This window comes from Bidens hawaiensis, unplaced genomic scaffold (assembly GCF_021521415.1).
Source record: "Bidens hawaiensis isolate Kalapana, Puna unplaced genomic scaffold, B.hawaiensis_p1.1 tig00005649_1, whole genome shotgun sequence".
NCBI classification, from domain to species: domain Eukaryota; kingdom Viridiplantae; phylum Streptophyta; class Magnoliopsida; order Asterales; family Asteraceae; genus Bidens; species Bidens hawaiensis.
In genome coordinates, this window is record NW_027491367.1 from 1,297,743 (window position 1) to 1,311,877 (window position 14,135).

The window sequence follows — 14,135 nt, forward strand, 5'->3', positions numbered from 1 at the left end:
AGCCAGTGTATCACTGCTTTGACCATGTCCACCACCAGTGTGAGGAACATTCCCACTTGCCATAGAGGCAGGATCAGTGTCATCAATCAGCTGCACATTGAATCTTTGCTGATTTCCTTGATTACTTGTGCTAACACCAACAAATGATTTTAGAGTATCAGAATTGAGGTCAACAGGTTCTTCAATGATAGGAATCTTCTGTTGATTCTTGGTAGTCAAATTACCCATAGGTGCAATCACTGCATTTGAAACATTGAAGCAGGGTCTTTCCTCCTTAATCATTTCATTTTCTATCATCTCTATTTCTGCAGCTTGAAGAAAACACACTACATCATCTACTTTTAGCTCATTGAAGTTGTGCTTTGTAAGAATGAACTTGCATGCAGTATACCATTCCTTTGGCATAGAGTTCAGCAGCTTGGTGTTGAGATCAAAATCAGTCATGACATAGTCTGTGGTTCTGAGCTCATTCACAATATCCCAGAAACCTCTCTAGAATTGATTTCAACCTTTCTCCTTTATACTTGAATCTTTCTAACTGTTGCTTCAATCTCTGCTTCTTGATGTTCTTGAGTTCAACATTTCCCTCAAACATTTCAAGTATTGCATCATACATTGCCTTGGCATTGGGATGATGTGCAACCTTGGTGAGTATTTCCCAAGACAGACCTAGCTTCAACATAGCTAAAGCCTTGTCATCAACCTTTCTCATTCTTTCTCTTACAGCAGCAGTTGCAGCTGCATTTGCACCTTCTCCAACTTCTCCTTGTGGACCATTCTTGATGGAGTTCCACATATCAACATCATTGTAGCAAACGGCTGCTTTAAACAAAACCTTCCATTTTGTGAAATTTTCCTGTCCATACAATCTAGGAATCCTGTTAGTAGACACCTCTTGTGCCTCGTAACCAGACATTTTTTTGAAAACAAAAGTAATTTCTTAATAAAAACAGAGTTTCAAAAATATTCAGATCTGAGACTCGATTGTTCAGATCTGAGGTGTCTGATTTGATAAGAACAAGATATAAATATAAAGATTAAAACTTTAAATTAAACAAGGAAGAGAAAACACCAAATGATTGTAGATCTGGAAGAAAAATGAAGAACAGAGCTGCTGACGTCACAAATCAATGGAACAGTGGTCTGCTTACGTCATTCTTCTTTAAATCTTCAATCAGCAACAATCTTTCTAAAATAGCAGTAATCAGCTCTGATACCACTTTGTCAGCTTATATTTTAGACTGATGCATCGAATTTATATGTGGGTGAAAAATATATTATTTTGGTCTCAACCAAGGGTGGATGGCTTGAAGACCAAGTCATGCTAGACTAGTATAAATAGATGTTTTTATTCATTTGTCTAGTATGAGTGACTGTATTGTGTATGTGTGAGATTTAGGTTTTTATCCCTTTGAGAGAGTCTCCGCCTCCAGGATGAGCTCTCCTAGTGGCGGCTGATATTTCTTAATCGATTTTATGTATGAATGTATGTATGTATGAGTGTTTCATCTTAATGAGAATCATTCGGCTAATATTTCATACTACCATTTCTATCTCTTGTGTTTTGATTACAATTGTTCATCCTACTTTACTGTTGATTGTTAATCAAATCAGGCTCTCTCTCAATACACCTCATCCGTCCAAACATCTTTCAAGAGTGAATACGAGTAAGATTCGATCCTAACCCTAGACCCGAGCTCCACACCGTTAATACCGACTATATTCACGCTTTCGCACCGAGGCTCGGTTATGTCAATTGGTATCAGAGCATGGGTTACCGAATCGTTCAGACTAACCGCTGAACAGATTCATTTCGCTCTTGAATCCACCATGGACGTTAAACGATGAAGTTCGTTGAAATTATTTTTGGGGGTTCTGAAATTATTTGATGATTTGGAGAAAAGTATATGGATTGATGTTTGGGTTGATGACTCGTTTGGAGATCCAACATCAATTTCATGTTTATTTGGTCAGAACGGTCCAGATCTGATGTAACAGTGTTATTTGGCTCGTTTTGGGGCAACACTGTTCATCTGATTATTTCTAGATCTGAAAAGGTTGATTATGATATGAAGATAGGTTTCTTTGATTTCGAGATGACTTCGATGGTGCTACAATGATTTATTTTAGATGCCGAAACTTGTTTTTGGATTTGAAAAATTAGGGTTTTGTGTGCTCGTGCTGCACAAATAGTAGATGTGAGTTGAAAAAATATTGCTGATGGTACAAACTAATAAGGAGAATGTACAAGTCAAGAATGAACAAGTACTAAAGGCAATTTCATCATTGTTTGTTGCAGCAGATGCAAAGAGAATATTCAAGCAGGTTCTGCAAGGGCAAATCAGTAACTGATTATGCAGAAATGAAGTTTTGGTGTCTCGAGCATACTATGAATAAATAAGATTGGACTCGAGTATGGAAAATGACTAAGTGTTGCTTCGAGCAAAGGAGGTGTTTTGCCCAAGCACATCTTTGTTTGGCTCAAGCACAGGTTATTTCGAGCACATTTTATATCGAGCACACTTTGTGAAACCCAGAGCATATCCTTTGTCTTCTCAAGAAAACTATCTTCTTTAAGTCTCGAGCACACTTTGTTATTTATTCGAGCAGACTTTTTTTTCGAGCATACTTTGTTTTGTCTTAAACAAATATGCTTGTGAAGAGAAAACTCAAGTTTGTGTCGAGCACACCCTTACTCCCGAGCATACTTTTGCTTCCGAGCATGTTTGGTGGAAAATGAAAAAGCACTAAGTAATCCGAGCACACTTTTGTTTCCGAGCACTAAGTAATCCGAGCACACTTGTGCTTCCGAGCACACTTTGTGCTAGTTGAAAATTAAAAAAAAATCACAAGTGTTTTGATTTCCGGGTACACTTTATGCTAGGAAAGTGCTTCCGGGTACACTTTGTGCTAGTGCTAAAATTGAAAAATCACAAGTGTTTTGCTTTCCGGGTACACTTTGTGCTAGGAAAGTTACTCCGAGTACACTTTGTGCTAGGAAAGTGCTCCCGGCACACTCTGTGCTAGGAAAATGCTCCCAAGCACACTTTGTGCTAGGAAACAGAGTTTGTGAAATATTTCAAAGTTTTGAAGAAACTTTTGAGATTTTTGATACCGTTGACCGTTTGACCAAGCTGTTCTCTACGGAAGATATATACCAGGGGTATTTTGGCAATTTTTCTCCAATCATCAACAAGCTTATGGAATTCAAACCTCATCCAATTTCACGACTTCATCAAAAGCTTTACAAGAACAAGTGTTGACCAAGCTTAAGGATTTAATCACTTTTAGTGTCAACCAACTTTTGAATATGTTTATCTGAGATTTTCACAATCTTGATGAGGATGATCAAGATTGTTTCACCCACACTTGATTTGAAGACACATTTATTAAAGACAATTGCAACGAAATTGGGGGAGTAAAAATCTTTGAATTTCATTGCAAATGGCATGCTTCAAATCAAGTAAAAGACTCGAGTTAAGGAAAAGTTGATCAAGATTAATAACCCAAGGTTTTTCAAAGATGTTTCATCGTTTGTCAGTTTTCAGATTTCCTAGTACGGATGAGAAGATAGAGTCATATCAAGCAAAAATGTTGAAAGGATGATCAGTAGAGTTCAACCTCCTATGAAATAGTCACTTGAACATTCAAGAACGGGTTATGGTTGAACTTGAATGCTATCTTAATTCAGGGAATGGTTTGAAGATAATTTACAGGGGAAGAAACAGATTTGAAGAATGGAAGTATTTGATGATCACAATGAGTTTATTTCTTTTTGTGATAACCTTGTTACTTGAAGTTGATCTATGAAGTTCAAAGCCTCGTTCATATGCCCATACAACTATATCCAAAAGTGGTATAAGAGTGATAATTCGAAATGAACAATGGGAGAAGCTTAACGTGAGTGAAGAATTTCAATGAAAGACAACGAGTTATGAGGTGATCATGGAAGAAATTCGATGGCATCGTTCTAAGGGGGAGATTGTTGGGACTTATATTTTAGACCGACGCATCGAATTTATATGTGGGTGAAAAATATATTATTTTGGTCTCAACCAAGAGTGGATGGCTTGAAGACCAAGTCATTCTAGACTAGTATAAATAGATGTTTTTATTCGTTTGTCTAGTATGAGTGACTGATTGTGTATGTGTGAGATTTAGGGTTTTATCCCTTTGAGAGAGTCTCCGCCTCCAGGATGAGCTCTCCTGGTGGCGGCTGATATTTCTTAATCGATTGTATGTATGAATGTATGTATGAGTGGTTCTTCTTTGTGAGAATCATTCGGCTAATATTATCATACTACCATTTCTATCTTTTGTGTTTTGATTACAATTTTTCATCCTACTTTATTGTTGATTGTTAATCAAATCAGGCTCTCTCCAATACACCTCATCCGTCCAGACATCTTTCAAGAGTGAATATGAGTGAGATTCGATCCTAACCCTAGGTCCGAGCTCCACACCGTTAATACCGACTATATTCACGCTTCCGCACCAGGGCTCGGTTCTGTCATTATCTACATGTAGTAATACCGATCTTAATGGAAAATTTCAACCTTTATTTTCCTCTAGTTTTTTTTGCATGGGGCACATCTAATCATATTAAATCTGTGGAAAATAATACATGTGACAATTCACAATATAGGATAAAATTGTGTCTGATAGGTGGGGTCTACATAAGATATGTGCTTAATTGAACCTTAAAAGTATTATAAGGCTACTGAAAGATTTGAGTAAAGTTTAAAGTGGGACATTATATCTTCAATCATCATTGGACTATGTGCATAATAATGTCGAAATCGAAGTGTAGCTTAGAACGTTACTAGTCAATATGATCTCATGTTGCGATATTTCCGGCAAAAATATGTACTGCTTATCGTTTTTTATTATTTTTTATTTTATTATTTAAAAATAAAAAATAAAGTAAAATTACAAAATGATTTTGGTGTGTTCTGATAAATTTTAGAAAAATGTTAAGATTTTAGGTATGTTTTAGCTTAAAAAAAATTTATATCGAAAATGATTTTATCTTCTGCTTTTATTTCGATTTCCAAGTTAAGCGAATTTAAATTGATAAAATCTTGGATTTACCATCTTGTTCAACATTTTTATCCATAATTTTAGGTTAGTTTTGTTGGTTTTACTTCAAAATTCTTGTTTTAAAGAGTAAATTATAAATTTTACATGGTCATTTGGGTCATTTCCATCAATTCGCTATTTTAAGTCTTCATTCGCTAGGAGTTTACAGCCAATGGAACCCATTCGCTAGATTTGTTAGTGAATGGTGTCTCCTTCATTGTGTATCTCATTCGCTGAGGTGTCATACGCTATATCTTTAATGAATGATGCCCATTCTTTAAATGTTGTAGCGAATGAATGGATATTCGTTAAGTACTTAACAAATGAGCCCATTTGTTGCATTGGGTTTTGTGCCTTATTTTATACGGTGTGTATTATACCTAGGGTTACCGAATGAGAATTCATCCGTTGACCATGGTGCACCTCAATATTCCCTCTCCTAAATGATACTCTGCTGAATTTTTTTCGGAGTATATTTGAGTGTTTGATTACCATTTTTCAATCTCAAGATCATTGTTAGGTAGTTCCTAAGATTCATGACTGTTTTATTGATTGTTTAGGGACTGATTTCAGACTATTTTGACATTTAACCCTCAACGAACCAAAACATAATCAATTGACAACTAAAGCTAAATTCATAACCGCTCAGCAAACACTGCATTCGAGTACTTAGAAACTACCAATCAATATACACAAGACCATTCCCCACGTGAGTATAACTTGGACCCGGGCCGTCGTGGAGGAGGAGGAGGAATGGCCAAGTGTGGTGTGGTGTGACCATCGACTGACCACATATGTAAGAATCTAGACAAACATATACGATAGCCTGAGTGCCCGCGACAACCTTTGTTTATAAAGTTTTAGGGATACTTGGTCCATGCAAACTATTAATGACTTGATTCAAAGACACGTAAAAGTTTAAGAGTATTCACCTTTGTTATGATCAGTGTGGCTCACTGATTTATGTTTTGTCCACGGTACCTTGAACCTGTAGTTATGAGAATAACTTGTATAAATATTTAGATCAAATGATCTAGCTTTAGACCTTTAGTCTAATTTGCATAGTCTTAAACCTTGATTAATCATTTGTTTGAATAAAACATTTAAACATTTCGTCTTCCTTTTATTTACTATTTATGTGTTATGTTTCTCCTTCACGAAGAAACATCTATTTATGTTTATTCTTCAAGAAGAAAAGTCAATTTAACCATAACCTTTGTACTTAAAACTTTATGCTTTCTTAGTTATGAAGAAACATTATTTTGACAATAATCTTTAATTATGAAAGCTAAAATATATATATAACATTTTCAAGATTTAGGTTATACCCCCGGGCCTCGACTATGGTCTAAACCATATATTGAAATAATTTAAGCGTAGCCCATACCTTAACACGGGTACTTGGAGTATAAACTTAAGATCGATTGGATAGCAGTTCTACTATTCGCCGACCGTCGGGGAAACAGGTCATCGGAACTTCAGGACTCGGCTCATTGGGACGCTTTTCGATGTAAAGCGTGTGTGTTTAAAGGTTTGTTTGGGATGCAGCTCCCCATTTGTAGGTGGAATTTGTGATCTGTCGCGTATTGCGACAGGATGAAAAACAGGTCGTCACGTCGCATAGCGCGACGTCTTTAAAGTTCACGACCTGCCACGTGGCTTGATGACTTGCCACGTGTTGACACGTGTCCCTCGGTTGCTTAAAGTGGTCTTCGCGTATCGCGATCGTCAGATGGATAGAGCCATCGCGTAGCTCGACACTGCCAAAATGTCAATTATTTTCAAGTATGTCGTGTATTGCGGCGAACTAGAGTTTCTCCCGTCACGGTGCGCGACAGACTTTTGGATTTTGATTTTCTCGTTTTTCGTGTTGGTTTTCGTCATAAGTATTAGGGGTGTTGGTTCCTAATTATTTTGAGAGCATCTTTGATCCTTCAATTTTTAAAATTTGACAAACTTTACTCAAAAGTTTTGTAGTGTTACAAAGTTTTAACTGTCGTAGATAGTTCCATTTACAATCAATAGAATCAACCAAAATTGTATAGTGTCTTCTCATCACTACGATTTTTTCCGGTTTATAAAGGGTTAGTGTTTCTTAATGTATCTCTTAAATTATCCGGCGTGAATCTTTTATTTTTAATTTAACATGTATTGATTAAAAATAATAATAAAAGGATTGAATAATGATAAGGATTGACAAATTTCATCATTTTCATAAACTAGTAATACTAAGCAACGTGGAGTGCTTAAATTGCCAACTAAATTCAATAAAATGATTAAATTTAATTGACCATCATTTATGAGTTTAACAACATACTTACGACACTTGTGTGGATATATTAAAAGCAAAGGATTTAAGCTATGTCTCATGAGGTTGTTAATTCGGTTTCTAAGCTTACCCGAGTATTACACTGTGTTCCCGAGTCTCTTTAAAGAGGGGAGGGGAAGGAAATGAGAAGAAAGTGTGAATTGTTCCAGAGATTTTTTAAGGTGTGAGCGGAGAGGAAGGGGGAGAAAATGCTAGAAAATTTAAATCAATATTCATCCTTCCAAATTGAAAAGATTAGTTGAGAAAATGTGTGTTTATAACATTAACTATCTATTAACTCCTAAATTTTCTTTACTTTCCTTTCACTTTCATTAAAACCGGGAACATGAAAAGAAGTGACACATTTTCCTTCCCCTCTCTTTCTTTTCTCTTTTAGTTCTCCTCCCTTTCATTTCTCACCATGTGCTATGTCAGAAAGTTTCACTCTTGTAGTGACACAACGACTGTCAAGTGACAACCGGCAATATGGTTTCCCGAGGAACACCCAAGCCAAACTCTAGAGCCAGCGTAGACCTTGTTAAGACAACATAGTCTGGATGAAGTAGGGCGACTTCAAATTGAAACGTACGATGGCTTAACAAACAAAAAAGTCATCGATAAAGAAGAATCTTTTTGAACGGTACTAAATACTGCAAATGATTAAGTTAACATCAAAAGCTAGAAAGATATAGCGTATGTTATTGTAATCCAATTTTAATACACCTCAATGTAATCAATGAAATAAATATCAATTTTTTTTAACTACAAATATTACGTGTACTCTACTTTATATCAATAAATCTAACTTACTCATTCGATCTGGTTTTAATACGAGATCTCTTCTAATATGTCTCTACCAGGTGATTTAACCTAACGTGACGTAACAAATATCATCTAATACCATAAGACCCTACGTAATGGATGAACTTTAACTCGCAAAAGTACTTTCATGCCATAGCCACATAGGCGTGTGAGCAATCACTAACATTTCACTAAAAAACACGTAATGATTTAACTGAAAAAAATGAATTATGATTTAATCATTTTTTAATATAAAAATATGAGTCGAGTATTTTTGATTGGTTGAAATTTAATATGACCCATTCGGCTATTCATCCCCCGACTCTTACCGCCCAGCAGGGGCAATGGCGCTTCCTTCCATAGACATCCTCATCTCCGAATAGTGTTTCACGCCCGGTTTAGATGATGTGGTCGTGGGTTAACGCCTACTTCCTTTAAAATAACTCGGGTCGGGTGTAATGTGATGAAAGAAACCCAACAAGAAGGTTGCTTCCTTTGCAGCCACATTTATGAAATGTTTTGTAATGGCGTAGGAGAGAGAATCATATCCACACACATCTTGTTCTGTTCTGTATTTGTATTTTGAAAAGTAAACAATGAAGTGAAGCAGCCGCACGCATGTCAATCATCAATCAGTCTCACCATCCAATCCTTTCTTCTCTTGCTGTTATTATTATTTATAAATTGGCCACAACCTGTTTGTTAAAATGCCTCAATCAAACCAACAATCTTTTCTTTCTTCTTCTTCTTCACTTTTATAAAAATAAATTTCTGCTGTATTTGAACCACCAATCACTTCAAACTCCATTCTTCTCTTCTTACCCATCAAGATTCAACCTAATTCTTTATTTATTTTAGTTGCATTTATTCTTTCTATTTCTGTTGTTGGTTTTCACCTACCTGCAACTTGGTGTTTGTTACTTCCATGATTTCTTTCTTGAGAATCTAATCTCATCTCATCCACTTGCCCACTGCTTTTGTTTGGTGTCAGATATTAGATCTGAATCTCTTTCTATTTCACACACCTCCATTGAAGAAGCAAAATCAAGATTTTATCCACTGAGATGAGGCCCATGGTCGGTTTTGGTGGGCTTCGTCATTAAAATGGAAAAAAAATAGAAAGCTTGAATCTTTATCATCAGAAAGAAAGTGAAGAATTTGTCTGTTTTTAGAAAGAAAATGCTTTTGATCTTTGTTACTTGCTTCTCATTCATCCTGTTTTTCAAATACTCTTTGCCCATAAAACCACTTCCACCATGGGCTTCTGAGATGAGATTACTGTCTTTCTATTTTTGGAAAGATTTCTCAGTCTTGTTCCCTTTTGCTAAAATCTTCAACAACACCCTCTTCAGTATCATGTCACCAAAGCCTGCTAAAAAGAATATTATTAATACTTATGCTCTTTCGACCTCGAAGAAGAATACCGAAAGTAGTACAGTAATTGAAGGGATGTCTGTGTTGGATTTGCCTAATCTGGCATTGGAATGCATTCTTGAAAAGCTTGAACCTTCTGGTCTTTGTAACATGGCTTGTGTCTGCACTTATTTAAAGGATATTTGTTTAAGTGATCATCTTTGGGAAAATCATATGAAGAAAAGATGGGGTGGGATTATTGGTCATGCTGCTTATCAAGAATGGCACTTATATGTTTCCACTAAAAAGGACTCAAATTACTTTCTTGATGGTGGTAAAAAAAGGGGTCTTTTAATGGGTTATTTGTGTAAACTCTGGCCTACTTATAATGATGATCATCATCATCATGATAATAAGAAGATGCAGATTTCATCTCAGCCATCCGTTGATTCGATTGTGTCTTGCTATAGAGCACTCGAGACTGGAAAGTTTTGGTTCCCGGCTCAGGTCTTCAACCGTGAGGTAAAACGGCAGTGTCTTGACTATTTTTCATAACGTTTAAACCTGTAAACAAATCGAACATTCGATGAAACGTTCGGTGGGAAGTTCGTTTGGTTAATAAACGAACTGACAAAGAAATTATTTTGTTTATTTAGATGAGTGCACAAAGATTAGCACATGTCCTGTTCGTTCGTTAGGTTCGTCTGTGTATTCATTTAATTTTTTTGGGCTCATTTCAATTTAGTGTAGTTTAGTGAAATTAGAATATCACACATAACACTCATTTTGTAAATGAACGAACAGGAACAAGAAAACCACGTTCGTTTAATTGTTCGTGCTCGATCATTTGTTCAGTTAAAGTTAAACGACGTTCGCTTTGTTTACAAGCCTTACAACACTTTCTTGATTTTTACAGAATGGGCATGTGGGATTTATGTTATCTTGTTATGATGCTGATCTTAGTTATGATTCACATACCGACACATTTCAGGCTAGGTAAAAATTTATGAAGATTCCAAAAGTTTTATACTTTAAGAAGTTTTGTGATCTTTAATGTTTTATTTGTGTCAATAGGTATCCGCCTCACGGGAGAAGGGCTGCAGCAATAGAAACAGGGGTGAGTTGGGATAGATTAAGGGGCCCACCTGTTGACACGGCACCTCATGATCTTCATGTTTCAGATTGTTTGAACGATTTACGCCCAAAAGATCACATTGAGATTCAATGGAGAAGAAACAAACAATTTCCATACGGTTTGTTCTTCTAACCAAGATTTGTTTTTTATAGTTCCCTTTCGAGATCTAGGGGGGGGGGGGGGGTAACGAGTTAAAAGTGCCTACGGTTGAAATGGGTCATCTTCTATTACCTCTCATAACAGGTTGGGTCAAGATGACCCGCAAACACCTTTTGTCCGTAATATCTTATAAATTACTTAACATCCAAAATTAAAAATGAAAATCCATAAATATGGTTTGGTTTGGGTTTTTTCAGCTGTAGTTCTTTATTGACATGCAAAACTGAACCGTATATTCAATTTTTAGAAAAACATAAAACCAAACTGACTCATGGATTTGGGGCCCATTTGGCCCGAATCGACCCATTCAAAAGTAAATTGGGTCCAAATTGCCAACACAACTCGATTTCTTATCGAGAATGATGACATCATCTAGCATAGTATGAAATCTTTTTTAATTTAATAAACGCAAAAACAAACGGCCTTTACAACATGACGCATTCATATGTTTAGTTGGCTGCAAGTAGTAACATAATTTAAGGGGCACACGGAATCCATTTCTTCTTGTCTTGCTCTAAAGTTATAACCAATAATTCAAACCACTTTACTTTTAAAAAGTTTTTCCTTTATCCTAGGATGGCCAACAATTCAAAAACTAACAGAAAGTAGCATGAAAATTGACAATTTGTTCTATAAAATAAGAAGCTTTTGTATAATTATCCTAAAAAAGATCTTTTAGTTTAATAATATTTTTAAATTTGTGTTCTTGCAGGTTGGTGGTATGGTGTTGTAGGCCACTTAGAAACATGTGATGGTAACAACAGTTACTGCCATTGCCATGAAAGTGGTAAGTTCTTAGCAATTATAATATACAGAAATATAGTTATAATAATTATTAATGGTGAAATCTGATCATATAAATGCGTATAAACATATGTGAGCCTAAGTGTTAGTATTAAATATATTTGTTTCTTTGATTGGCTTCAAGAAGGCCTGTATCTTTATTAGCATTTATAAATCTACAGCTGATGTCATCTTTCAAAAATGGTCCCGTAAGATGAGTTGTTATCAGTTTGTCATATTCATATTGAAACATTGCATCTTACCATGTTCCCTTCAAATCTATGATGTGAAACTATAATGATGATTCAACTTAAAGCTATAATTATGTTGTCGGTTTTATTTTCTTTAATATATCTGTCCGTGGAGCCGAGAAGCTGACATAAAATTCAGGACGATTGGCTGTGTGCTAACTGCTAACCCTTTGTATAAAGTTAACAAGTTTTATAAAATTTGCATGTTTAACCCGTTGGCTAATTTCAGTTGACCCAATTTGACCTGTTGAGTGTTGACTAATTTGCGGTGACCCATTGGCATTTAAGATTACCCAAATGAACTCATATACATGTTAGTTCTGCCCAAATTAACCCATTATCTGAACAATTAGCCATTAAAGCAAATATATTAGCTGGTGAAATTACTGGATACTTTTTTTCTAAAATGACCATTTCCAAGACTAACCCATTTCAGTCAAAAGTTATTTTGCCCCGAACCAAATTGACACTTTATAAAAAAATGACCCGTTTGACCCGAACCTGTTTTGGTCTGTTACCTGTTTGACTAAACATTGAAAAGTCTACTGTTTATTTTATTTTTTTCTAAATGACTAATTCAAGGGGGAGCCGATTACAGTCAAAACCAATTTTGACCCGAACTAAATTGACATTTTTTAAAAACGACCCGTTTGACCAAACATTGACAATTTATTATTGTGATTTCAAACCATAATAACTAATAGATCAATTCCAAAAATGTATCCAGACGCTTCCTTAAATATATATGTAGCAATGATAAAAATTTGTTACGTTAATTGTTTACCCAGTTTATTATTTTGGCTGATGCAATATTTCTATTTATATGTGTTAATAGATACTGTGGTGCTGGAGTTTAACCAATATACTCCTGGCTCAAGATGGAGACATAAAATAATCAACCGAAAATACCATCATGAGGAAGGAAACGAGGCCGATGGGTTTTATGGCGGCATCAGAAAATTATATCATAAAGATGAGATATCCACATGGCAACAATTTTGGCCTACCGAAATCTTGGAATAACAGAGGTCAATTCTATGATTATTGATATTTTACCACAATTATTATTAGAAGAAAGCAGAAAGAATCTTAGGTTCTCATTACACGATTTCCGGCCTGTATTGTAGGATTATATATATTATGTTAATGGCTAGTTGAAGATTAGAATGGCCATATATTGTTGTTATTATTCAATCATTCAAATATGAAAATATTTCATACAGATTCTCTTGTGTACTGATCTTCTTCTTGACTTTCAACATTGAATGAATGATAATATGATATTCTTTTTTCCACATTTCCAAAAATGTTACTACGCAACAGAACGACTAACGAGCGTGAATTTTTTTCACTTGACATGAAATTTGTGGGTTTTTTTTTTTTTTCAAACAAGCTGATCGAACCATTAAACAGTTTAGCTAAACGGATCATGTATCGGGCGAACAGATGTGTTTGCGGGTTGATTCTTTTATTTAAAAAAAAATATGTAAATATTTTATGGTGTAACATAAACTAATAGCGTTATTTTATACCAGAAGTTTTAAAAAGTGTTTTATGTCATAGATGATTAAACGAATTAATATAAAAAAAATAATAATCGTCATATTTTATAGTTTAAGTGTAATGGTTATATATACATCTGTATTTTTTTGGTTGTAGTTTGTAATTTTAGAGCATTGATATGCAAAAACAGTTAAAAATAAAATAAATTGGGTTAAGCGGGTGGCGTTCGTGTCAAACAGCAAATACGTGTGTTGTGTTCGGGTTTATGTGTCTAACAACGTTATCAGGTTTCGTGTCACATTCGACCCGTCAACCCACGTCCCGTCACACTCTCACAACAATCAATGTTTGTAATTAGGGTAATTCTGTTCATACTTAAGATAAAGTGTTTATAACTTTAGAAATTATGAATGACAAGAAATCTGTAATAATGATGTGGCGGGTTACATGGCGCTGATGTGTTGAGAATTAACTCGTCATCATAACCGAAAGAATCTCTGTATTGAATTCAAGTAAACTATAGCCATATTGGACTACCCTTAGCATAAACTTGAGGCAGCTTCGGGTCATGTTTTACAATACACATTTTGTGGTCTATCGGTTCCTTTTTCCGCATGTTCGTCTTAAATGAATGGCTCAAACGTTTGATGTAACTTACTTTCGTTATTGCCATCACGTCTCTCTGCTTGCTTTCACTGGTTTCCTTCTTTAGAGACGCATAGCGAAGCAAAACCGACTTAAGTTTCTTCATCTTTGATTCTTT

General features: G+C 35.3%; 1 protein-coding gene across 1 annotated transcript; it reads left to right on the forward strand.

The window, feature by feature from the left end:
• The first annotated feature begins 8,793 nt into the window (after positions 1-8,793).
• On the forward strand, positions 8,794-13,164 carry LOC143630369 (F-box protein At2g32560-like). The gene is made up of 5 exons (XM_077099407.1): positions 8,794-10,063; positions 10,458-10,537; positions 10,616-10,794; positions 11,548-11,622; positions 12,705-13,164. The coding sequence occupies exons 1-5, from the start codon at positions 9,368-9,370 to the stop codon at positions 12,890-12,892; spliced, it is 1,218 nt and encodes a 405-aa protein (XP_076955522.1). The 5' UTR covers positions 8,794-9,367; the 3' UTR covers positions 12,893-13,164.
• Positions 13,165-14,135: the final 971 nt, after the last annotated feature.